The following is a 27,205-nucleotide window of genomic DNA, read 5'->3' as shown; positions in this document are numbered from 1 at the left end:
GTGCCCTGGAAAGTAGAGGGTTTAAAGTGGTGCCTTCAAGAGGATACAGAGGAGAAGGGGACCAGGGACAAAACAAAAAAGCCTGTTGCTTTCCTTTGTTATAAAATGTACTTTTATTTGACTTTACAAATGAAGTATAGTTGATCCCTGAACAATAAGGGTTTCAACTGCCTGGGTCCACTTACATGCCAGTTTTTTTCAATAAATTCAATACAGTCCTCTATATGTATTTTCTCTTCCTTAAGATTTTCTCAGTAGCATTTTCTTTTCCCTAGTTCACTTTATTGTAAGAGCACTGTATATAATACATGTAACATACAAAATACATGTTAATCGGCTGGTACTAGTGAGGCTTCCATTCAAAGGAGTCAAAACTTGTAGGCAGATTTTTCACTGCCCGGTAGTTGATGCCCATAACCCCCACATTGTTCAAGGGTCAAATGGTACATGTATTATTACCCCCCCACCCCGCCACGAAGATGCTTTCTCAGTTTAACATTTTTAAAAGCATCACTCAACATGATTCTATGGCAAAAACCTAAACATTAAATTTCAACTTGAAAAATTGCTTAGAAAATATGGACATTTTAGAACATTGTTTTGGGAAATGTAGAAGCATACAAATCCCATTTTTCCTACTCAATTCAACACTTAAATGTGGTTTCTAGTCCTGCTACTCTGAAACACCTTCCTACATACATATTGTGACTATTTCATGGGATATGTGTTTTACTTTCACTTATGTTTATTGCTTCCAAACCCTCTATGTGGGGGATCAGAAAAATCCCCACTAGAGCCACCTGGGTGGCACAGTCAGTTAAGGTCCAACTTTTGATTTTGGCTCAGGTAATAATCTCACACGTTGTGGGGCCCCATACTGGGCATGGAACCTGCTTAAGATTCTCTCTTCTCCCTACACATCTTTCTCCACAAGCCTGCTTGCTTACTCCCCACTATATTGTCTTATCCCCATCCCTTCCTCATTTGTTTTTATTTTATTCTTTGCTGCCATCAGTGTTTAGCATCCTGCACATTTATTCAACATCTGCTGGTTTAATGCCTACTGTATGGTCGGTGCTGGGGATGCAGCCGAGAACAAGATAGATACGGTCACTACTCTCACTGCCTGCTGTCTCGCTGAATGTCTGTTTTCATTAACTGAAAAGTTTATCTTATCTTTGGTTGCTAAAAGCTTTCCCCTTGCCCTCCATTATTAAAATAAGCATTAACTCACAGAAATACTTTCCTTTAGAAAGGCTATAAAAGCAATCCTATACCTATATTTCTCTGCTTTCTTCTTTGTGATTCATGGTTTGTGTTTATCTATATATTTAGCATCATAAAACCACCTTTCCATTCAAAGGCAGGAAATAGCATACGAATCATTCATCTAAGTTACCACTGCAAATCAAATGCATGTCCCATAATTTGAATTCGTTTTGGAACTTTCCCTCCTTGTCTGTGATGTGGTGGTCCTTTTGTTATCAAGATCACTATATGTCAGGTAGCCCTCACCATTCTCAGCATGAACACTGTGAATGTTGGCTTCAGCCTGGATTTTATTCATTAGGAATAGTCATTAAATATGCCAAACATAGCATAATGTTAACACTATTTGCCTCAGTTTGTACTGTGCCTATTTTCGTGTAAGTGAAATTAGTTTCATCTCTGGAGATGTCAAAGAAAGGCCCTATGATGGAAGAAATCACTGAACCAGACACTTCATACTAAAGAGTAAATTGAAACTGAAATAGAAAATAGGTCAAGTTTAAGGAGAAACTCCAAGAAAGCCAGTAGTAAAGCTTGAGAATTAATTTATGATTTTTACAACATATAGTTTGTTAAAAATATCTTTCAGGCTAAAAATGATTGGACTCTTGGTATGACCTTTAAAGATCGGTAATACTCCCTGACTAGGATTCCCAAGTTGAACCACCTGAGCATGTTAAAGATGAAAATAGGAATCTAATCAGAACATTTATTACACCGTAAAGCAATTTTCTGAAAATGTTACTCAGTTCTGTGACCTCATTACCAGGCATCTGTTCACAAGGTCAGTGTACAAGTTTATTTTGGCTGAGCAAAGCAGAGACATATGAAGGACCTTCAAGGATTTTGCTGAGGATGTTCAGCATTCCATAGCTTTCACATGAGAAATGCAGGTGGCTTTTGTACAGATGAGCAACATTACTACCAGATAAAGGGCCGATGAAGAAAAGTACCATTATAACGTCATATTAACCATCTCTGACTTTTCTCTGGCAGCCTTTTCTTGGCAAACTCTTTAGCAAATATTATTTTAAAAAATCAATTATCACAGAAATTAGAGCCTTCCAGGTAAAATTGCTAAAAGCTAATAAACTTTAAATGATGATGATGATTAGGTCCAAATCCTGACATCTTGCTGTCTGCCTTAATGACTTTCTGTTTGTGAAAGGATTTGAGGATATTCACAGGCTTAGCATCATCCATTTAAAAAGAGAGCATTTGTCCAGACAATGGAAAGAAGGGTCAAACTATTTTCCCTACAATCTAGGGAAGCAGAATGTTATAACGAATATTTAATTCACCAATAGTCTGGTTATCTGCATTTTCTAGCCCTGGTTCTGCCCTAATTAGTCATGAGATTTGGGGCAGATCATCTGCACTGATCTAAGTTTTAATTTTCTTACCTATAAAACAAAGAGGTGATACCTGACTTCTGAAACCTCTTCTAGTTCCAAAACAGTAGTTGGTTCTCTCACTGGGAGAAGATTTTGCCCCCAAAGGAACATTTGGCAATGTCTGGAGACATTTGGGGTTGTCACAACTGGGGCTGTCACAACTTGTGTCTAGGGGGTAGAAGTCAGGAATGCTGCTTAATATCCTGTGATCCAGCCCCAAAACAGCAGCAGTGCTGAGACTGAGAAAGCCTGCTCTAAAGGTACAATGAGTCAGAAAAAATGGAAAGGACATATAAATATGTATAGATAGTTTGGTGTGGGCTACAAATAATATACTTCCTTTTTTATGTTTTTGTCTGTTACAGATGTTCTTTGATAAATATATATAGATATACATATATACTCTTTAATGTTTATTTTTGAGAGAGAGGGACCACAAGTGGGGGAGGAGCAGAGAGAGGGGGAGACCCAGAATCCAAAGCACGCTCCAGGCTTTGAACTGTCAGCACAGAGCCCAACGCCAGGCTTGAACCCACGAACTGCGAGATCATGACCCCAGCCGAAGCTGGATGCTTAACTGACTGAGCCACCCAGGCGGCCCTTTATTGCTTTAATCTTAAAACCACTAAAATTTATTATTCACTTAACAGGAATGCAATCAATTCCATTCTAGGCTTAATCAGATTAATTCTCGAATGTCCTTAGAAGAAAAGGATATTTCGCTAAAAACTTGGAAGTAACCTTGTCTGCATTTTAATGTAGTATGTCAGAGATCAACAAGAAATAGAGCTTATTCATTATTGAACAGTATAGTAAAAATTATTCTGTAAAAGCTTGCTTGTACGATTACAAAGATTGTTTTTAAATTCTTAAAAAAATAAGAGAGTAAGTTGAAGTTTTTATATAAAACCTAATAAGCTCAGTAAATTCTTATTTAACACAAAATATAATAATTTTAACAGTGTTTAACCAGGAAATGAAGTATTTAAACAAAAGCAGAATTTAAAAAAAAGTAAATAAATAATAAAAAAAAACAAAGAATTGTTTGGGAGTAGCAAAGTTGGAATTAGTTATACATACGGGGTCCCCTTTTACCACTTCTCAGCTGAAGAATATTTCCCAGAGGATGAATGTGTTAGATCTGAACCCAGGACCCCAACCCAGTCAGCCCCTTATAAGTGTTCTCATTTTAATTAATTAATTTATTTTGAGAGTAAGAAAGAGAGAGAGAGAGAGTGTGCATGCGTGGGTGAGGCAGAGAGAGAGGGAGAGAGAATCCTTAGTAGGCTCCTCACTGTCAGCACAGAGCCCCATGCAGGACTCAAATTCAGGAACAGGGAGATCTTCACCTGAGCTAAAACCACGAGTCAGGCAACCAACGAGTCAGGCAACCAACGGACTCAGCCCCCCCAGGTGCCCCGCATTCTCATTTTAAACGGATGTTCTGGGCCCATTCAAGTTCAAACCCTAAGAACTTTGAGTCACCCAAAGGGTTTAGGAACACTGCTGCTGGTGATGATCATTTTTAATGTAAACTATTCTGCAAAAGTGTTCTTAATTATTTTGATTTTTGTGTTCTCATCGTAATCTTTCTGTTCCTTTCTCTTCAATTTTTAGGATCAATTTTAACACAAGCAGCATACATGCAATTCTGTAGAGAATAGGACCTAAAATCTGAGATATTGACTTTCTTTGTGGATGGTAACTCCCTTCCTCCTTATTGACTAATGACTAAGACTAATGTTTCCACACATCTTTTGCTCTGCAAACTAGAACGTTTCTTCATTTTTCTTATACTTCTTGCTTAATACAGTATAAACCAAATAGAAGAAAATAAATAAAGCATTATTAATTTAAACAAAACCTCAGTACTTTTAGCATTGTTATTGACAAGCAACTATAAAACCTACTTGTTCCCTCAAAATAGAAAACAGTGTTTCTCTTAATGATGGGAGTAAGGGAGTGGATATAGGGAAGATGAGCAGGAAATAGATCAGAAATTCTTACAGTGCACACAATACAATTAAAACTTCACCATGAAACTAGAAAATGTTCATTCATTTGGAGAGTTGTAGCCAGGCATTGGAGGAAATTAAAAGAAACCAGGATCTCATCCAGTTTATAATAAATAGTATTCAAATCTAAGACAACAAACAAATAAAAACTTCACTATACCATCTATATATGACTAATTTTTTAATATTAAAGAAATTGTTGAGAAAAAGAATAAAATCGCCCATCCCATCTGCCTAAACATCATACAGTTTCTATTTTTGCGTATTTTTGCTGCCTCATTAAACCATACTACTTGTAACTTGTAGTTGTACTTGTACAACTACATACTTGTAACTATATTATGGATGTGATTTAGAATTCAGAGGTCAGGGAGAGGGATTTCCACTTAACATTTTATTATGAACATAATTTCTTTGTTAGTAGACTTTTTTGTGCTGAAGATATTAAAATTGGAGGGAATAGGCCTGCCTCTAAATGTGAATATTTTAAAATTACACTTCTTTAAAGTGATCACATTGGATATTTATAATTTATGTCATGTTTCTGAAGTTCACAATACAGCATTCTCTCTTCACACATTAGTTCTATTTTGAGCCCCTGAGAACATATATAGTGGAAAACCCAGTTTTTTGAGGTGATAATGACTTTTGAAGTGTTGGGAGTCCTCAGAAAGTGTGTACAGCCCCCTTTTGCTTTTCCCTACAGTACTTGGCCTTCCTTTAAGTCTTGAGGACATTGATAATACCTGGGGCTACAGATTTGGTTACTTAAGAACTCCATTAAAATTCAGGCTGTAAATAGCTCATCCAGATACCTCAGGGTCGGTCATTGCTCACCTTTAATCTAAACCCGCAGCAAACCCCTGGTGGATGGTGTAGTCGACCAGCGTGAATACCCACGACCACACCTGGAGTTCACTGCCGAACCTCTCTTATCCAGGCCAGTGGGTACATTAAAACCCACTGCTGTCTATGGAGAACTCTCTAGCAATCAAGAGCAATGAAAAAGAAGAGGCATAAAAAGAATATTTAGTTTACTTATTACATGCTCACCATCAGTACCATACCAGTATGCTAGGAGAATGCAAGAAGCCTAAAATTAATTTCTGAAATTCCTCCTCTGAAGACAGGATATACACAGCACAGCAATAGAACTAACAATAATGTGTGAGTTCACTTGTGAGGCATGCTCTAACTAATTTATTGATTATACTCGTTAAAGATACCAAAGTTTGTAGATGATATCATGTTAGATTGATTCAGTGGCAGTTTGACTTACTTGCATTCTGAGATGTTCTTTCTTGAGGGAGAGGGTTTATATGGTTACAGCCAGTCTTGGAAAGCACCTGAGTCAGATAGAGGGTGTCCTAGATGTGCATACCAGTTACCATCTGTTTGGCAGTAGGTAGAAAGCCAAGAATTGCTGTGAGGGGGCACAGAAATACAAAGGTGGGCTAGAGAAAATGACAATTGTGAGAAAACAGAAGGGTCTGTTTCAGATGTGCACTGGTCATTTCCTTTTAGTGTGTCTCTGATGTCTTCTTTCATGTGTCTTTAAAGGGACATCTGATAAAGTGGAAGAAAGTACAATGGATTAAACCATGACAAGAGTATTTACTTACTTATTTATTATATTTCAAGTTTTTATTTAAATTTTAGTTAGTTAACATACAGTGTAATATTAGTTTCAAGAGTAGAATTTAGTGATTCATCACTTACATATGACACCCAGTGGTCAACACAGCAAGTGTTCTCCTCAATGCCCATCCCCCATATAGCCCATCCCCTGCCCACCTCCCTCCGGCAACCCTCAGTTTGTTCTCTGTTGTTAAGAGTGTGTTTTATGGTTTGCCTGCTTCTCTGTTTTTTTTTTTCTTTCCCCTATGTTCATCATCTGTTGTGTTTCTTAAATTCCACATAAGAGGGAAATCATACAGTATTTTTCTTTCTCTGACTGACTTATTTCACTTAAGTGAATACACTCTAATTCCCTCCACATTGTTGTGAATGGCAAGATTTTGTTCTTTCTGATTGCTGAGTAATATTCCATTGTACATATATACCACATCTTCTTTATCTATTTGTCAGTTGATGGACATATAGCATGACAAGAATGGAAAGATATATGGGACCCAATTATTTTTATTGAGGATGCAGACCCTTTAATTTAATCATTTCTTTTCACAATGTAAAAAATATAGTAGAAATACAAAGTCCAAGTGGGGTATAGGAATAGCCTTTGGTTTTGACATAATATGAATATGATATGAAGTAGAGTAGTTGAATGAAGATCTTTTTTCAGTGTAAAATACAGTAACGTCCAAATGTTTATAGTGCCTCAGGCTTTGAAATCTGGAAATTTAGAGATGGACCATTATGGATGAGTTTCTACAGTAACATCATAACTAGAGGCCATCATAAATTCGCATGTGTGAGAAGAAATAATAGGAGTAAAAAAAACCTTTAAAAGAATATTTTTAAAGCAGATATAAATGAGTCATCTGTATGCTATGCAAATTTTCAAAGTGGGTAAATTTAGAAATTATTTTTTCTCTTTATATTTGGGAAAGAAATGTAATTAGGTCTGTAAAGTTCAGAAGGGTCTCTTTCAAAGCCATGCAGTGATGAAAATCACTGAACTGTCTGTAGTGATGGAAATGTTCTGTATCTGCTCTATCCAATACAGTAGCCTCTAGTCACATGTGGCTAGTGAGCATTTGAAATGTGCAAGTAAGAAACTACATTTTAAGTTTATTTAATTTTAGTTAATTTAAATTAAATACCCACATGTGCCCATTGTCTATCATATTGTTAAGGCTTTAAAATGATTTGAAGTCAAATTGCATAGTAGTACATACACCTTGCCAGATAGTGAATTCATTAACTAAATATCATTTTGCATCCAAGATTCTTTGACTTTTAATTTTTTTTACTGTTCTAAGTAGAGCCATTACCACTGCTGACTTAGCTTATCTTTAAAACAGTATGTCTTTTACTTTAAAAAGTTATTCTAAATCATAAACCCCAAAGTGCCAGTTTTAGGAGAGAGCAAAATAATGGATGCTGTCTATCCTGAGGGTAAGCTCATCATACGTTTTTTTACATTTAAAATAAATTACAAAACTGAAATGTTTGGGAGTGCAATGTACTGATGTCTACAACTTACTCTGAAATGCATTTTCAAAAAGAATTGATGGAGGCACCTGGGTGGCTCAGTTGGTTAAGCTTCTGACTCTTGGTTTCCGCTCAGTTCACAATCTCGTGGTTTCATGAGTTCAAGCCCCACATCAGGCTCTGTGCTAGCAGCTGGGATCCTGCTTGGGATTTTCTCTCTCTCTCTCTCTCTCTCTCTCTCTCTCTCTCTCTCTCTCTCTCTGCCATTCCCCTACTCACTCTGTCTCTGTCTCTCTAAAAATAAATAAACTTAAAAAAAAATGGATTGAGGGGCTCCTGGGTGGCTCAGTCAGTTAAGCATCCAACTTCGGCCCTGATCATGATCTCACGGTCCATGAGTTCGAGCCCCACGTCGGGCTCTGTGCTGACAGCTCAGAGCCTGGAGCCTGTTTGGGATCCTGTGTCTCCCTCTCTCTCTGCCCTCCACCACTCACACTCTGTTTCTGTCTCTCTCAAAAGTAAACATTAAAAAAAAATTTTTTAATGGATTTATGGATAATTGATAGTAGATATGTGATAAAATACAGGAAAATGTAAACAATATATGGGTGTTCACTCTGCAATTCTTTCAGCTTTTCTGAAAGTTTCATAATAAAATCAATAAAGCTTCATGATAAAGTGTTGGGAGGAATTTAAATGTAAGCATACTAAGTATTTTAAAGTGTACTTTTTTCCTCGGATCTCTCACTTCTCTGTTAAATAGAGCCAAGGAGCAATAACGGAACGTTTACGAAGTTTTAGTATGCACGATCTAACAGCTATCCAAGGGGATGAGCCTGTGGGACAAAGATCATACCAATCTCTACAAGAAGCAAAAAAGAAAAGTAAATCAGTCTCCGGTGAATCAGCAGGTGTGTTTGTTTGTTTTAATATATTTTCCTTTCAGGATTAGAATTTTGAGTCCAGGTAGGTACTAAAATAATACATGGTAACTATCTGAATTTGAGCAGAGGGAAATTTACTTTTAAGCTTATGTTGCAAATTTACGCTTAACTATAGTTCTCGTTCTCTAAATTTTCTCTAAATAAAGTTGGTGCTTGCCTTTTGTTGACTCCAGAGATAATCCAACTAAGAAAGTAACAGTAGCCTCTTGTGTTGCCATGAATTTTTAGAAACCTTGGGTGTGATTATTACCACCTCCCTGCCACCAGCACCAGTTCTGACTTGTGATCAGTGCTCTTTCTACTCAAGTCATGTGGTGACATCTGAGTGTTATAGTTAAACACTCTTTACTGTAAATGCTATGAACAAATAAGGATATTGACTCACAAGATAAAAAGTTTTAAGTGGGTGACAAAGGGTGACTCAGTTTGTAAATAGGATTACTACAATGGAAAATATGTTGAAATTCCATAGTCTAGTTCAAGAACTAACTTGTAGGTATTTCTAATATAAATTATGAGCATGGCATAGTTGATATGTTCTAAAACTTTGATAAAGCATTCTGATCTTAGAAATATACACATAAATAAAAAGATATACCTCCTTAGTTATTTTGTCACATATAAGAAAATTATAGTTCAAGGCTCAGATGAAAATTAAGATCATTATGACATTTCTTATTAATATATTATTAACTCCTTAAGGTACAAGGCTTTTTGGTGTGTGTGTGTGTGTTTAGGTAGTTTTCTTTTGAGGGAGGTTAAAAATCACCCTTTACATTGAAACCAATTTGAGAAATAAAACAACGGTCCCTTCTTACAGACAAAAAATAGTGAACTTTTTCTGAGTTCTCCGTAGAATGAATAACTTTACCAAGTTGGTGGCTGTTACCTAAAAGGTAGTAATTAAGCATTAGCCATTGATTGAGGTAGTAATATTTTTAAGAATGAGAACCAGTGAACTTTGAACCATCATCCTTAATACATTAACAGTGTAAAAGTAGTTTATAATATAGGCATTTTCTTAATATACATTTAAAATCAGATATACTGATTTTGATTATGGAGTCTGCTGTATATATTTTGCTTGATTTGGAACAGTTATCTGACAACTTTACCAGTAGTTTATTCATAATTATACTTTAGAATTGGTTAAGAGTGATATTCTAATAGTTAAATGAAAACAAGATTACAAATATGAAAATGCGTAGCTGTTTTTGTGATATTCATCTATTAAACTTAAAATAATGGGGCTAAAATATTTTAAGATAGTAAGATGCTATTTAGGTCTTCTGTTAGATTTTAAGCCATGAAATTAAAACAACAAGATTAGAGAAATATGAAGTAAATACTAGAAGTACAAGAAAGAAACTTATTCAGTTATTAAATTAAAATTTTAATATGCATTAGTTTGCACAAGTTCTAAGTTTCCTACAGAATGCTGCATACTTTGAGCCCTCTTCCCTAAGGAAAAAATTTAACAAAAACAATCTGTCTTAAAAATATTTTTTTAGGGGGCGCCTGGGTGGTTCAGTTGGTTAAGCGTCTGACTTCAGCTCAGGTCATGATCTCACGGTTTGTAGGTTCAAGCCCCGCATCAGGCTCTGTGCTGACAGCTCCAAGCCTGGAGCCTGCTTTGGATTCTGTATCTCCCTCTCTCTCTGCACCTCCCCTGCTGATGCCCTGTCTCTCTCTCTCTCTCCCTCTCTCTCTCTCTCTATCAAAAATAAACATTAAAAAAATAATATTTTCTGTGGCGCCTGGGTGGCTCAGTCGGTTAAGCTTCCGACTTCAGCTCAGGTCACAATCTCGCGGTCCGTGAGTTTGAGCCCCGCATCGGGCTCTGGGCTGATGGCTCAGAGCCTGGAGTCTGCTTCTGATTCTGTGCCTCCCTCTCTCTCTGCCCCTCCCCTGTTCATGCTCTGTCTCTCTCTGTCTCAAAAATAAATAAACGTTAAAAAAAATTTTTTTTTTAAATAATATTTTTTTAGGGGCTTCTGGGTGGCTCAGTCGATTAAGCATCTGACTTCAGTTCAGGTCATGATCTCACAGCTCGTGAGAGTTTGAGCCCCACATCGGACTCTGTGCTGACAGCTCAGAGCCTGGAGCCTGCTTCAGATTCTGTCTCTGTCTCTCTCTGCCCCTCCCTGCTCATGCTCTGTCTCTCTCAAAAATCAATGAACAAACGGGGCGCCTGGGTGGCTCAGTTGGTTGAGCACCCAACTTCAGCTCAGGTCATGATCTCACGGTTCGTGGGTTCGAGCCCCGGATCGGGCTCTGTGCTGACAGCTCAGAGCCTGGAGCCTGCTTCAGATTCTGTGTCTCCCTCTCTCTCTGGCCCTCCCCTGCTCATGCTCTGTCTCTCTCTGTCTCAAAAATAAATAAAAACATTAAAAAAAAAAAATCAATGAACATTAAAAAAATTTCTTTTTTAAAAAGTGATAAGGTTCCAGGATAGGAAGAGTTGAAGAGAAGATAATAATAGACAGTCTATAGAAACATAAGTCCAAGATATACATGGAAATTTATCAGATGAGAATGATGGCCTTTCAGGCAAGTGGGGGAGGTGTTAGGATAATTGCTAGACTTAGAAGATGGGGTAGAAGATGAAGTTATTCCTCTATCTCAAACCTTTCATCAAAATACTTAAAAGATTAAGACTTAAATATAAGATACTAAGCTATAATATAGTAGGAAATTCCTGAGTATATATTTAAACCAGAATTCTTAAGCATGACATCAAAACTAGAAGACATAAGGGAAAAACTTGAGAGGTTTTTCTACATAAAATATATATATATAACATATAAGGGAAAAATACTTCATACCATACAAAACAAACTAGAAGAAATATTCTTATGTGATACAGGCAAAGCGTTCAGATTTTAACAATACAAAGAATTCTTTCAAGCCAATTATTGTTAATTCTACTAAAGAATACAGCATGAAAAAGACATTCAGCCTCACACACAAAGAAAGAGTAAATTAAAATAGTAATGACAGTAATTTTTCCTCACCAGATTGGCAAAGATATTTTTTTAATTAGCAGTGCTCTCTGTGTTGGTAATTATTCTAGTTATCTGTTTCTGTGTAACGAACTATAAACAGTGACCTGAAAAAGTCACAGTCATTTTTTTGCTCATGAACTGGGGGAGACTGGGCTCAGGGAGGGAGATCTTGCTCAAGGTCTTAGGCAGCTACAAACAGCACCTGGGGGTCGAGTCAGAATCTCAAAGGCTTCTTCATTCACATGTGTGCTGTTTCAACTGTGAAGAGTCAAAACAGGTGATGGCTGAAACAGTTGGGGCTTCTCTGGCCTCTCCTTCTCAACGTCTCTCTACATGGTCCCTGAGAGTGTGGGGGGCTTCTTATCTGGCAGCTAAAAGCTCGCAGAGAGGGTGTTTCAACCCAAGTGGCAGAAGTCATGCAGCCTCACTTCCGCCTCATGACAGTTTGTTGAGACTGGTACCTACGAGAGGAGGAGGGGCGCCTGGCTGGCTTAGTTGGTGGAGCGTGCAACTCTTGATCTCAGGGTCGTGAGCTCGAGCCCTGCATTGGGCAGAGAGATTACCTTAAAAAGAAAAAAGGAAAAAAGATTTAATAGAAGAGGAGAAAAGTGTCAGAATTTGTGGACATGTTTGAAAATCACCACAGCAAGCATGTTGGGAAACAAACACTCATACACTTTGTATGAGAGTTTAAAGTGGAATAATCCTTTTGATGACAATCTGGCAATAATTATCAAAATGTATTCCCTCTAACTCAGCAAGAAACTTCTAAGACTATGTCATAAAGAAATAATCAGACAAGTGTTCAAAGATGTAGGTACAAGAACAATTATCTTGTTGTTTATAGTAACATAATATTGGAACAAACTAAACGCCTAAAAGAAATGGTTAAGCAAAAGCATGGTTTATTAGCCATGAAAATTGATAATGTCATTCTCTACTTACTGACATAAAAACATATCCAGATTGTGGGGAAATAAACAATAACAAAACAATCTGTGTGTTATAATCCAACACTGTAGAGACACAATAAATAGATGAAATGAATTAATATATGTAAGTTATTTTTCAAATGTGTATACATAGGGAAGAGTCTGGAAGGGTATTGCTAAAATGTTAACAGTGTTCAGTTCGAGTATGGGACTTCAGTGATCTTTTTTTTTTTTAAATCAACCTATTTCCTAAATCAGAAAGAACAGTACTCTTTCCTTTGAAAAACAATTCAGGTACTCAATTTTTAGGTCATGAATTATTTTTTATTTCATTGACTTCCAAAATTCCTCAAGAAAAAAATAAGTTTTTCAGTGTGGTAATCACATTCACATTGCAAAGTCTCTTTACTGGTTCACGTGATTGATACATTTACCCCAGATGATCTGCTTGTTCACACAAGCAAACTCAAATTATTTGGAAAAGTGGGTCCATTTTGAAAACTCCTCATGGCCTGCTCTGACTGGTTTGAGGTTGGCTGGTCAAGAAAAATTCTGTTTTGATGAAGCTATTCAAATCTTCATGTTGTCACCATGGCAAAAAGAGCTCCCTCCAGATGCATTTCTGTAAGAAAATGGACTCCTTGAACATGATGTTCACATCCCTTGAAAGAACACCACATTGTGATAAGTGGGAATGTTTTTTCTGCAAAGAAACTGCTTCTCCCATATTATTTAAAATTGGCTCAATATTCAGTTTTAGTACCAGGACATAAAGAAATAAAGCACATATTCTTTGTTTTAGGTGCTTTACATATTTACTTAATCCTTAAGATGACTGTACAGGTTAAATATTTTATACTTATTTTTCAGATGATGAAACTGAGACATAAGGAGATTAAATTACCTGTCAAGATAGCCCTTGACATAGTGAATGACATAAATGAGGTATCCAAGGTTCCTAAGCAAATTCTTATTCTTTCTCTTTTTAATTTATAAAAAGGCTACACTTAGGGAGACAGTTGGGGCTGGAACTCTGAATTCAAATAATTTGAGTAGGTAGCGACCTTAGAGATGCTTTAGTCAAAGATGGCAGATGGGTGACATGCCTGCTCCCTGCTCCCGTGCCCATGGTGGCAGACATTGCTGAAGGACTGTGGCACTTTCCGACACTAGTTCACAGTCCCCCTCAACATAATGCTCCCAACAGCTCAACGGGGTCAGAGTTCACATTCACATGGAAACTTATCCATCATCTTTCATCTGTCTCACTACCTTACCATTTAAGAAAACAAAGGCCTGGTGAGCCTGGGTAGCTCAGTTAGTTAAGCGTCCAACTTCGGCTCACGTCATGGTTTCACGGCTTGTGGGTTCAAGCCCCACATCGGGCTCTGTGCTGGCAACACGGAACCTGCTCTGGAGTCTCTCTCTCCCTCTGTCTCTGCCCCTCCCCTTCTTGCTCTCTCTCTCTCTCTCTCTCTCTCTCTCTCTGTCTCCCTCTCCCTCCCTCTCTCCCTCTCCCCCTCTATCTTTCTCAAAAAATAAAAAATAACATTTAAAAAAGAAAAGAAAGGCCTGGAGAGAGGCAAGATGTACTTTGGCTCTCACAGCTAATAGACAGTGAAGTCCTCTAAGAGGTCCAGGGTGCCTTCCAGGTCAAACTTTCTGTGATTCTACACCTATATTAATATAAGATGGGAAAACTTAAAATATACCAACTGTAACATGTGTGAGCTGTGAATACCAGGTCAGTTTGCAAAAGCATCTGCTGGTTTCCTAAAATGGTAACAGAGCTTTGGGCTGAAGCTGGCCAGACATCTACAGGGCCCCGGGCAATACAGGCTCCTCAGCCTTGGGTCCCCAGTCACTGCTCCTCAGGAATGTGTGTGGAACGACTCCGTCCAGTGTAGATCACTAATGTAAACTTAGCATCACCTTTGTATGGCCCCGCAGTACCCCACTAGTTTCGCTTTCCCTGGGCTTGGCAGACCTGTAAACCACTCAGCCATCTCACTGAGTGCCTGCTGTGATAGGACACCCAGATTTGGGCTTCCCTCATAGTCTCAGGTCTCCCTCCTACTCTGAACACTTTTAAATCCTTGGACAACTTTGATTAACACTATTTCCAGCACTCACAGCAGAATGTTCATACATACTCGTTTCCAGGTTTTAAGTGGAATAGAAAAATGCATATTTTAGCGAAGATATTTGACTTGACTCCCCGCTCTTTGATGCATAGTTTGGTTTAATCAATTGCTAAGTTAAACTTGTCAATTTCATCTCCTTGTGGATCCCAAATCTGGCTCCTGTCTCTGTCTTTGCTCCTTGGACCCCGTCATCTCTGACCTGCCATACTGCAGTAACCTCCCTGTGTCCTGTGTCATCCACTTCATTCCCCAAAGTGCAAAAGGAATCTCTGAAAGAACCCAAGTGTAATCATATCACCCGTCCGCTTAAAATGCCTCAGTGGCCCCCCACGTTGCTCTCTGGTGAAGTCCAAACTCAGTAGCATGTGGTGTATTTGCTCCCCTGCCTTGTTCTCCCACTCCATCATGTGCTGGCTGTATTGAATCATGAGCCTTCCAGAAGTTAGCCACCACCTCCTACAAGAAGTCCTGTCTCACAGCCCACTTTCCCCCACCCCCAGGCTGAGTTAATTATCTTACTGTAGGCTCCCATAGCACCCACCCCATCCTTATCTTCAATTTACAGCATCTATTATAGTGCTGTCATGCCTGTTAAAGTCTGTTCCCTTCCCTTGTTGGACTAAGTTTCTTAGGGTAAAAGATGACAGTTGTGTCTTTTTCATCACTGTATGCCAAACAGAATTTTTTGACTATTGTGAAATAATGAATCAATCCATTAACTTTCTCTGAAACCATAATTAGAAAGCTAATAAGATTTGTTACCTGAAATTGGGAAACAAAGAAAGAATAAGGTGTGTATATAATCATCTTTTGAATAAGGTTCCAATCCCATCCCATCAGAAGCATCTTCCCAGGACCACTGACCGTTCCCCTCCCCTGGCCACACTGGCCTGCTTGCAGCTCTTCTAAGCAGTCGTGTGCCCCCTGCCCTCGCTCCCGGCAAGTGCCCTCTTTTCTTCCTGGAACACAATTCCTTGGACTGACGGGGGAGGAGTGGGGGGACAATGGATCTTGACCTAAATCATGACCGATTCTATCCCCAAATCCTCCCTAATTTTTAGCCTAGTAGTCTGGCAGCATAAAATTGTGCTTGCATAATTTACATCTAAAGATATGTCTCTTATTATGAGACAGAAAAGCTTATTAACAACTCTTCATGGTTTGCTCAGTGAGTCTCAAGTTACTCATGGCCTGGGAGAGCGGATTAATAAACGTTTGTTCAGTATCTTTTTCTTCACATGCAAGAAGTCCATCCACTGCCCCCACCTGAGCCTGGAAAAACTACTTTTTTCTCACCTGAAGATGTAGGTATTTATGCTCCTTATCTTTATTAAAGGAGAATTTGAAACTTAATGGGGCCTTGTAACCTCACCCTTGTCTTGATAACTTGCCTAGCACTCTTCTTGCCACAGACTTGGGCCCCTCTCTTACTCCATCCAGGCAATGGTTCTCAAATGTTTCGAGCCCTGGACCCTAGGATAAGCATCACCTAGGAACTTGATAGAAATATAGATTCTCAGCCCCACCCTAAGCCTAGCAGTCTTTGTATTAGTAAGTTCTGACTCTTAGTATGTGCCTTTACTAATAAACTCTACTAAGCTTGATAACCACTGCTTCAGGAATCGGAGTGTTCCTGTCTCTGAATCTTGGGCATCAGGATGCTGTCAGACTTCCTGACAATAACCAGCCTGACTACCTGCAAGTTTGCATATTGGCCAATGACCCGTCTTTTGTCGCAACACACAGCGCCCTGTTAGCACACCCGCAGGACCTCTTGCTGACCTTCCTGATGCGGCTGTTTTCTTTGACTAACATCTGTCATCGTAGCCTGTGGTGTTTGTAATTGCTGAGGCCTGCCTGGCTGGCTTTCATCTCAGCAGCTGCAACAGTGTTGCTTTAACATCTCCATGGCCTGCCCCCGCCCCAACCTCTCACAAAGTTCTAGCCCCTTTGGGTCTTATCTGACTCCTTACGTTCACCCTCCCTTTCCCAATCTTGACAAAAGTTTTGACACACAGTGGGAGGAAACCCTTAATTTCTAACTAAAGTCAAAGGCACAAATGACTAAATGAAACACAAAATTGCTTAGATTGTTTAGAGTTCAGGAAAAGGAGAAAGGGCAGGGAGGAGATCTGCTTATGTTCTCTGAGTTTTGGACAAAGTGTTACCTCCTCAAAAATCAGTTATTTAAAGTCATTCTGAAAAATGCACGGTGAAAACAGGAATAGTCAGGGGAAGAAGTGAGTTATGAGCCTCATCTAGAATAGTGCACGGGGCAATGATTGATGATAAAGGGCGGGGAGCACATTCCAGAGGAGAAAGGGAGAGGAAGGAGTAAGCAGGCAAATGCAGACCATGCATCGAAGTGTGCTCGGATGGAGCGGTGTCCTTTCCCCGAAACATGCTGGTTTTGACCTGTTTAGGTTATGGAATTCCGCTGAAAGACGGAGATGAGAAAACCGATGAAGAAGCCGAAGGGCCGTATTCAGATGATGAGATGTTAACGCACAAAGGGCTTCGAAGATCGCAAAGCATGAAATCCGTGAAAACCGTGAAAGGCCGCAAAGAGGTTAGTCCCGTACAGAGTTGTTTTCCTAATGATTGGTGTTGAAGGCATTATCATCCAGGATATTAGCGATCCATAAAGGAAGGAACCCAGTGGTAGATCAGCAGTTACATTTAAAATTCTTTCTTCAGGAAGAACTTGGGTGGCTCAGTCAGTTAAGCACCTAACTCTTGGTTTCAGCTCAGGTCATGAGCTCACAGTTTGTGAGTTCAAGCCCCACGTCAGGCTCTGCTCTGGCAGTGTGGAGCCTGCTTGGGATTCTCTCTCTCTCTTCCTCTGCCCCTCCCCCTGCTTGCTCTCTCTATCTCTCCCTCAAAGTAAATAAATAAACTTTAAAAAAAAATTATTTATTCAAGGGGTGCCTGGGTCGCTCAGTCAGTTGAGCATCAGACTCTTGATTTTGGCTCAGGTCATGATCTCACCGTTGGGTAGTTTAAGCCCCGCCTCGGGCTCTGCGCTGACAGTGCAGAGCCTGCTTGGAGTCTCTGTCTCCCTGTCTCTCTGCCCCTCCCCTGCCCCTGCTCTCTCTCTCTCTCAACATAAATAAATAAAAAACATTTTTAAAAAATTTTTAATTAAAAAAATTCTTTATTCAGATCGGATATATTAGGATCTCTGGAAGTTTGCAAAATGATAAATTCCTAGTCTTCCCCTGTAAGCAGAAGATGGTATTCTTATATAGCAAATCATATGGTTGTCATGAGCACCCAGTGCCAGCCCTACGCCTAAGCAAAGAAAGCAACTGACAAAAATAACTACATAGTTTTCTTTGAACCAACCCTGTATGAGGACTAACTAGAAGTTTATCTATGATAATATACTGTCTTTGTGTCTGGAAAGGAGGATTCCAGTGAATGGTCAGATCATTGTGAGCAATGTTCATTGACCTACCAGGCGAAGCACAAATAAGAACAGTTAATGTTTTTATAATGTTACATAAGTAGCCATGTCTTTTGAATACACACTTATAGGATAATTGATTCTTTATATTAGAAAAGCTTTAAAAAATATTACTATGATCATGAGCTATTAAGTTCTGAGTTCAAAAGTAATCATCTAATTTGTAATAATGACACATTTCTCTCTTCAGGTGCGATACGGGTCACTAAAATATAAAGTGAAGAAGAGACCACAGGTGTATTTTTAGTCATCTGCACCTCAAGATCCCAAGACAAGTTATGCTAATCCATCAGCTTTTCTTCTAACATTATCCAGGATTTACACATTAAAATAATACTTTAAACTGTGGCGGTGATAGGGTTTATTTTCATCAATCTAAGTAGCTTTTGTTTCTTTAACCATTACTTCCATGTCCTGACTACTCCAGGTAATTATGCAAAGCTTATTTATATATATATATCTATATATATATATGTATATCTATATATGTGTACATATATAGATATATGTGTACATATATAGATATATATCTCAGAAATAGTAGAAAATTGTGTTATCTGTTTTCAAATTCCTCAACAACATTGAGTGCCTGGGACATTAAGATGAAACACAAACCCACAGTATACTTGAAAAGAGTCTTTTTACAGTTTAAGATACATCAGCCTTTGTGGTATTGTATTGTGTTTACCTCCATTTATGTTATATCTATCACATGAGGATAGTAATTAGATAGGCCTCTGATCAGCAGTGATAGGACAAGGGCATAATGTAAGATATAGTGTGTTTTATATATTCTTCAAATTTTTACTTTTAACATACTTGTCGGTTTTTCCACCATCAGCTGAACGTTTTCGAAACAAATATTTGAAAGCCAGGTCTCCACATAGCACTTTTATTCCTGACTAGTTTTGCACACTTGAAAATTGTTTACTTATTTACGACTGTACATTTATTTTAAGCTTTACTGACACTTTATTGTTATTTGTCATATCCTGACATGTCACATTTATGCCTCGAATTTCATCATCTCTTTTCCTGTGGGTTTCATTTGTTAAATTTGTTAGGTTCTAATAATATGAAAATACACCTAATTGTCCAACTTTAACTATTTTTAATTCTCTCCTCTATAGATAAGATGTCTCTGTTTTAGACATCAACTAGTTTTCCATATTTAACCCTACATTGGTAGTCAAACTTAGCATGTTTTTGTTAACACTGGTGACATTTTCAGCATTTAGAAGCAGTAGCTTTAAAAAAAAAAAAAAGTAGTAGCTTTTGTGAAACAGAGTCACAAAATTATCCAGCAGTCAGTCCATTCACAAGGTTGACCTCCTATGTGCTGCTGACTTATAAATCTGTATTGACTACATTTGAATCACTCATCTTTCTGGCTGAGATCATTTCCTGAATATAGGTGCCAATGCAAAATACAGATGTTAATCTTACATACTAGAAACTATTAGAATAGATATTAGAAAAATGTATTTTAATCCAAGAGATTGTGAGTTACTAAATGTGGAGGCTTTTTTAGGTTGCATTGATAACTATGCATTAACTCTGTTAATGGTGGTGGTTTTAGTGATCACTCATCAAATTGGTACAGTTGTAACCATTCAGATAATTTACTTGACTGTTCTGTTTGTCCAAAAGAGAAAACAATGAGTGAGATTTGTGAGATCTTTGACCTTTCTACCTTTTAAGAAGTGAAACCAGCTGGCAATGTATATTCAGGACCTCCTCGGATTGTTGGCAGAGGATAGAATGTTTACTTAGGACTACCTTAGTTTAATTCATACATTTCTCTTGATACATTCTCTTAAAACATTATCTAGACTCTCTCACATTCTTGATATGTGACACCAAGAAAAAATTCCCTCAACTTTGTTTCTCTGAAAGTTTAATTCTATGAGTGTCTTCATTACTTTACCGTGACTAATTTTTAGCCTTTTAGTTTTCTAAAAAGACTCATTTGTGTTCAAAATTCCTAGAAATCCTGATTATAAACTCTTGGAAGAGAGTTTTTATTTACATTGCCTAGTCCTAGACTTACCAGTGTAAATGCTACACCATGTTTGTCTTTCCCACCCAAAGGCAGCGTCATCTCGAGTTGCCTGACAAAGTCATGTAAGTGACTTTATATAAAAACATTACCTCTGGGGGCTGCTCTGTGCCACTTTATGTTTCCTAAGACTAAAGTATTAAACCTATTCTGTAATTATAGTAAACTCATAAATACTGCTCTAAATCGGAGGGATTATTTATCCCTTTACACTCCTACAAACAAAGACAAGACCAGTCACAAAGAGGTAATGAGTGTCCTTTTTAAATCTCTCTCTCCACACAGTGTTCCCTCTGATCTGTTTCTCCTGTTACATCTTTACAGGCAGTGGATGTCATTTTGCTATTCTATTACTTCCTTTCTCTCCTTTTCTTACATTTCTGAGATTTTGCTGCTTTTCTCTTGTGTGTGTTTTAGCATGCCCTTTCCTTTGAACTTTGTATGATAAGCTCACAAATCTTAGCCTCTTTGAAAGTGGAGCGGGCCATTTTTTGTTTCTCTGCTTTTGAATCCACTGCTTTTAAAAGAAGGAACTTATCTCTAGACCACAGTGCCTTGCTTTCCCACCACCACCATTTGGTGAATGGGCATCAGACGCTGCACAAGCCTATTTAAGGGCGCTATTTTGGTGGCTGTTGAAGTTTATGCAGAAATTGTAGCCGGTGTTTTATTATATATTTCTTCAACTTGTGCACTAATATTAACTATTACCAGAGGTTTTGGAAGTGACAGTTGATCTATTCTTCAGTTTACCATGCTTTTTCTGGGATAAAAAAGAGCCAGAAGTATGTCTTATTGCTAAGTAATTAATTATGTAAACCCACCTAGGTCCTGCACAAGATTCCCTCCACACGATTCACTATTCCATATATGTACGTGGATTTGGCTAGAAAGTGGTAAGTGTCAGCATTTGCTAATTATAAGTACTTGACTATACAGATTGATGGAACAAATTATTAAAATATTTTCAGGGAACTAATCCATATGTCACCACCAAAGATTTCTACAGTGTTATAAAATATGTAAATACTCCAAATTTCTGTAAAACACTGGTTAGTTAAATACATTTTATGTCATGTCTTTTTTTTTAAATAACACAGTTTGAGCTTCTGTAATACTTGAACTTCTGTGTTGTTAAAAATAACCCAATGTTACCTTCTATGAAATATTAGTAATTTGTATGTTTAATTGGAATGGACTAAATTTTTATTTTGATTTTCTCGTATTGGGAAGATTAAGGAGTTAATATGTATTGACAAGCAGTTTCCTAAATGTTGTCCTGTATAGGCTGATTCATTGACAAAGCAATTTGGTGATTTTGAGGCGATCATTGTTACTGTGGTAGGCAGTGTATATTTCTTAGTAAACAGCATTTACATTTGCTTAAGTTTACTAAGTTTTACTGAGTAAAACTTTGTGAAAGAAAAATATGGCTTTTTCCTCTAAATGCTTAAGATTTCGTCTACTGGTAGTGTCCTACAGATTTATTGTACATTAACTTTTTAAAAATGGACCATGAATTAACATTTTCACCTCTAACACCTCTTAAATCTGTGTACTTTAATAGTTAAGAGAAAGCAGTTTTATAATTTTTTAAACTCTTTGTAAAGGCTATCTTTAGGCCTAGTCTGGGGGTAATTTTACAGATGTGTTTTTTGAAAACTTTAATATAAAATAAACTCATTTTATTAGTGACAACTTGTATTTGTGTGTGTGTATCAGAATACCTATGTTGGGTTCCATAAGTTTATAATATTTATTATTGAGTATGTATGTAATATTGTGTGTGTGTGTGTGTGTGTGTGTGTGTATATATATAATATATATATATATATATATATTTATGTATGTATATAATAGATGACATATGCACACAGTTAAGATTCCAAATCACAGAAGAAATTATAAAAAATCATATACATTCCGGAATGGTCACAGGATTACAAAAGAAACATTGAATTGTTAAATTGGATGTTGGAATGGGAAGATTTTTAAAAAAGTACAGAAACCCTAGCTATCAATTTGTATTGGTTAGCTGCCTCAGACATAAAATATAACACAATTCAGTTTTATGTATCCTGGAAATGTTCTGAGGTTCCATCTGTTTTAAAGTCAGACATCTGTCTGCCTCACATTTAAGCTTTAGAGAGAAATCCCATGTTTAAAAAAGTTTCTTTGTGTTACTTCATTTTGATATGTAATGTGTTAAAGCATTTCCAAATGGAGTTATGTTTTCATCTTTATTAGGACGTACATCCTCGTGGTGATCCAAAGGAGTTAGAAATTTAAATAAAAATTCAAAAGAACACAATGAATATATGAACTGTGGCATTTTTCCCATTTTATTCTCCCTTTAAATGGTTCACTCTTCTTGAGAAAGATTTATGCAATGAAAATCATGTCAGAGATTGATTGATTGTTCCCTGGAAAACATTCCTCCCTTTTACCTACCCATCAATATTCTAGCCTTGAAACACTCTCTTCATGGTCTGGTTTTGCTTTTTATAAGATAATGCTTTAAAATGAAATTTTATTATTTATTTATTTATTTTGTGTGTGAGAGAGGGAGGGAGAAAGTGCACCTAGTGGGGAAGAGGCAGAGAGAGGGAGAGGGAGGATCCTAAGCAGGCTCCGTGCTGTCAGCACAGAGCCCAATGTGGGGCTCAAACTCAGGAATCCTGAGATGATGACCTGAGCCGAAACCAAGAGTCGGATGCTTAACCGACTGAGCCACCCAGGTGCCCCAATTTGTTTTGTTTTTAATCCTTGATTCCCTTCTTTTCCTTACCTCTCATATCCAGTACATTAGTATTTTGATTCTGTCCAAAATATACAGGCTTACTCGTGGAGAAACTGCCAGTTTGTTTCTATACCACTGCAGTCAAGAATGTATCACAATAAAGCAAGGCAAAGTTAATGTTTTGGTTTCCCTATGTATATAGAAGTTAGGTTTACATTTTACTGCAGTCCATTAAATGTGCAATAGCATTATGTCTAAAAAGACAATGTACATACTTTATTTTTAAAATATTGCTTTAAAATGCTAATCATTAATCACTCATCACAGATCTCCATAACAAATATAAAAGTGGAAGAGTTTGAAATATTGCAAGAATTACCAAAAGGTGACACAAAAACCCAATAAAGTGAGCAAATGAGGTTGGAAAAATGGTGCTAATAGACTTGCTCAATGCAGGGTTACCACCACCTTTAATTTGTAAAAAAAATGTAACATATATGCAGTTCAGTAAAGCAAAGCACAATAAAACGAGGTGTGCCCGTATCCTGAATTTGTTAAACTCCCCTCCCCTCCTACTAACCTAGTTTAAGCCATCATCATCTCTCACCTGCAATACTCAGGGCATACCTTTTATCGAAGGCAGAATTTCAGCAGGGGCAGATGGTCTTGCACATCAGCCTTGGGAAAGAAGTTTTTCTCCTCCAAGCATTGTTTAATGCTAAATTTGGAAGAAGTGAGTGAGAGTTGATGAAGCCAGGTTAGACTATCTGGCTGAATTATAATGTGTTTTGTCATGAGGCTATCTCAAAGTGTTGAGAAAGAATATGGGATAATAGGTGGAGATTTTTTTCCCCTTTCAGAATGTTAGGCCTAGTTACTCTAAATTTGACTGCTACGACAGATCGTGGTAGTGGCAGGAATCAATACCAGGTATCTGTATTAGAGTTCTCCGGAAAAATGGAACCAATAGATGTGTGTGTGTGTGTGTGTGTGTGTGTGTGTGTGCGCGCACACAGGTGTGCACGTACACACATGTGTAGAGAAAAAGAGGGAGGAAGGAAGAGAGACTGACTTATTTTAAGGAGTTGGCTCATGCAAGTGTGGAGGTCGTCAAGTGCCAAATCTGCAGGGCAGAGGGCTTACTGGAGACCCAAGGAAGAGTTGATGTTACAGCTCCAGTCCCAAGGTCTACCGTAGGTAAATTCCTCTTCAGGCCTTCGACTAAGTGGATGAGGGCCACCCGCATTATGAAGTGTAATATTCTTTGTTCAAAGTCTACTGATAAACTAAATATTAATCTCATCTGAAAAATACCTTCATAGTAACATCTAGACAAACGTCTGAATACTGTGGCCTACTTAGTTGACACATAAAATTAACCATCACGGTATTCTTAATTAAGTTCCAAAAGAAAATATTTACCTTGAAATATAAAGTTATATGTAAAAATTACAAGTCCTGGGTTTTATTTATCTTACAAAGAAAAGGATTGTTGCAGCACATGGTTGGTTTGGAAGAGGAAGAACAGTACCTTGTAAAGCTTATAATGTCTCTCGTATTCACCTGTGATAACCTAACATTTGACTGTCAGTTTGTTTTCACGTTTTGGGAAGAGGTGTCATCCCTGTTTTGTAGATAGAGAAACCAGGACTCAATATTGACCAGCCTAGGACCCAGGCACAACACTTGTGGCTTCAGTCTCTTGTTAACTCCATTACACTTGGTTATCTTGGCGATCACAGAATATTTAACAGCTCACCTAGAGAAGATTCTTAGCCTATCTGTGTTAAAGCAATATTTTTAGATTATTTCTTAGAAAACTGAATGGAGTGAAGTTTTTGAGTCATTTGATGTTAAGAATAGATTTCACTCTTAGGAGTAGCTTCAGTAAGGAGAGAAAGGATGCTTTGCAAATGGAGACAAAAAAAGAAAGACAGATAATTTACTATTAATTATTGGTGGAGACAAACAGGAAGAGATCTGAAGAGAGGTGGTAGCTTCAACGGGAGGAGTATCCTCCCGGGAAGTGCTTTCCTTCCTTCCTCTCTCCACCAGCACTTGCTGTGTGGCTTCCTCTCTTCAAACCACACCTTGTAAACCCTTTTATGTGCTCCGTTCACAAGAATTTTTGTGCATTGTTCCCTACTGGGTTTTAACCAATAAAACATACAAAAAAGGCCAAATGCCTCTTTACATAGGAGATGAACTCCTTTCAGTCTTTTAAGTCCAAAGCAAGTACAGTGAGTATATATAGCAGGGGACAGTTTCCATATGTTGGAAGAAAATGGTACTGTATTATTTATAGTTTGCAACATGTTGTATAAAATGCAAACTTGCAGGGGGCTCCCAGGGAGGTAAATGAGACAAAGAAGGAAAGACTTGGGGTACTCTGTTTTGCTATAGTCTGAGAAGATGCCTAAAAAACAAACAAAAAACCAAAAAATAGTTTTTAAAATATTTAACATTAGCCAATGTAGAGGAGAGGTTGTGGTCTTTACCTTACCATAACTTACATTCTAAAATTAGAAAAGACACTGAAGCATGAAGAGGGGGAAAAGCCCTTAATATTGTAACCTTACTAGGAAAGGGGGAGTTTCAGAAAAGCAAGGGGAAGTAATTGTCATTAAAAGGATACATCTTCCAAAGTGCAAAGCATAGTTGCATGAGATGTGGTTGATATTTGACCGGACAGTCTCAAAGTACATGAGACAGTGGCAAGTAATAATTGCTTCCTCATTTAGATTAGACAATGAGCTCTCTCTGCAAGCTGCTCTCCTCTAAATAGATTGTAGAGGGTAATTGAAACAAGTTATACTGGGAAGTGGAGTGACCAATTCCTCAAAGTGTGAGAGCAGAGCTATGGTAACCTCTTAAAGCCTGGCCTTCATCCTGTTCCTATTTAGGGAATCCTCAGGGCAGCCAGTGTGGAGTGCAGTCTGCAGTTCGCCAGCTTTATTGTTTAGACTTGAAGGGAAGGTCATATGCCCTCTTTGACAGAGAGGTTTATGGGCTCTCTCTAATTAGCAGCACCCTCCACCAGACAGACTGTTGGCCACCTTCCAAGATTGAGATTTGGTAGCGGCCACTGATGAAGGAGAAAACAAGGTTATTTACCCTGTGACTGTAATTCTTGGCACAAATTCTCTCTTTACACTCAGACACATTTTCCTTTTGTTCCAACTTGCCTTTGGAATTCTGAGTAGGGCGTTAAGGGAGGGAAATACGGCTATATATTTAGTAGTGTAAACAACCCATATGTTGGCCTCAGATACTTTTTCTTTTTGCTATTCTAGGGCCTCATGGTTCAACAACATAAATTGAAAGAGAGAGAAATAAAAGGCAACATATTCAGAACGTTTCTCGCAAATGTAAATACTTGAGCAGATGCTCACACACAACCTCAGAAAAGGAAGTCTAAGTTGCAACATTAAAATAACGACAACTGTGCATTAGGACACTTAGAAATACCCGTGGTAAAATATGATTGCGTTTAGCCATTACTGGGAGCACCGGGAATACATTTGGCCTGTCCTGCCCTGTCGGTTCCATAAGACGGTGGGTTAAGCTGATAGAAGTGCTTTTTGGTTGACTTAAACCAGATGCTCTGACTATTTTTGTCCTGTTAGCAGATGCAGCCGCACTGCAAAAGGCAATACTGCCCCCCTCGGCCGCCCGCCAACTGCAGGAGCAGGAGCCTCGTCTCCACCAGCTACCTCGGCCATAAAACCCTTTCAAGTTCCCATTATTATTCCAGGCACATTCCAAGGGGTTTGAGTCACAGGGTTCACTTGGCTTTCCTCCCGTCCTGAACTGCTTGTACCAGGTGGAAGACGACCTCCAACTTCAAAAATGAAATCCATAACCGGTCAAAGAGCGCTTTAGGGCAAGCCCCAGATGCAACTCGATTGCAACTTCTCTCCCACACCTGCTGTTTGCTGGCTGCGCACCTGGAGTCCCAGGGCCTGCGCAAGGCCTGCTTGGTCTAAACACAAGGGTTTTTCTTTGGGGAATCCTGTAAAGCTGCTCTATTTTCCCCGCTGGTTTGAGAAGTTCCGAGGGCTGTTGGGCAGCGGCGATGGGTTGGACATTTTTTCCGTTTGGCGTGAGTCGGGGAGCGCTTGGA

The 27,205-nt window shown here is 38.2% G+C and overlaps 1 protein-coding gene across 1 annotated transcript in view; it reads left to right on the top strand.

Annotated features, from left to right (window-relative positions):
* The window catches only part of REEP3 (receptor accessory protein 3), a 97,558-nt gene extending 75,518 nt beyond the window's left edge, over positions 1 to 22,040 (top strand). The window contains exons 6-8 of the mRNA XM_060642652.3: positions 8,556 to 8,703; positions 17,241 to 17,386; positions 18,474 to 22,040. Coding sequence (XP_060498635.2) covers positions 8,556 to 8,703; positions 17,241 to 17,386; positions 18,474 to 18,530 — 351 coding nt within the window. The 3' untranslated portion in view covers positions 18,531 to 22,040. The remainder of the gene's footprint in view (positions 1 to 8,555; positions 8,704 to 17,240; positions 17,387 to 18,473) is intronic.
* The last annotated feature ends 5,165 nt before the right edge of the window (positions 22,041 to 27,205 follow it).

The sequence above is a fragment of the Panthera onca genome, chromosome D2, assembly GCF_046562875.1.
Source record: "Panthera onca isolate mPanOnc1 chromosome D2, mPanOnc1 haplotype 2, whole genome shotgun sequence".
Taxonomy (NCBI): Eukaryota; Metazoa; Chordata; class Mammalia; order Carnivora; family Felidae; genus Panthera; species Panthera onca.
The sequence above is the reverse complement of the archived record's forward strand: the minus strand, read 5'-3'. Positions and strand labels throughout refer to the sequence as shown.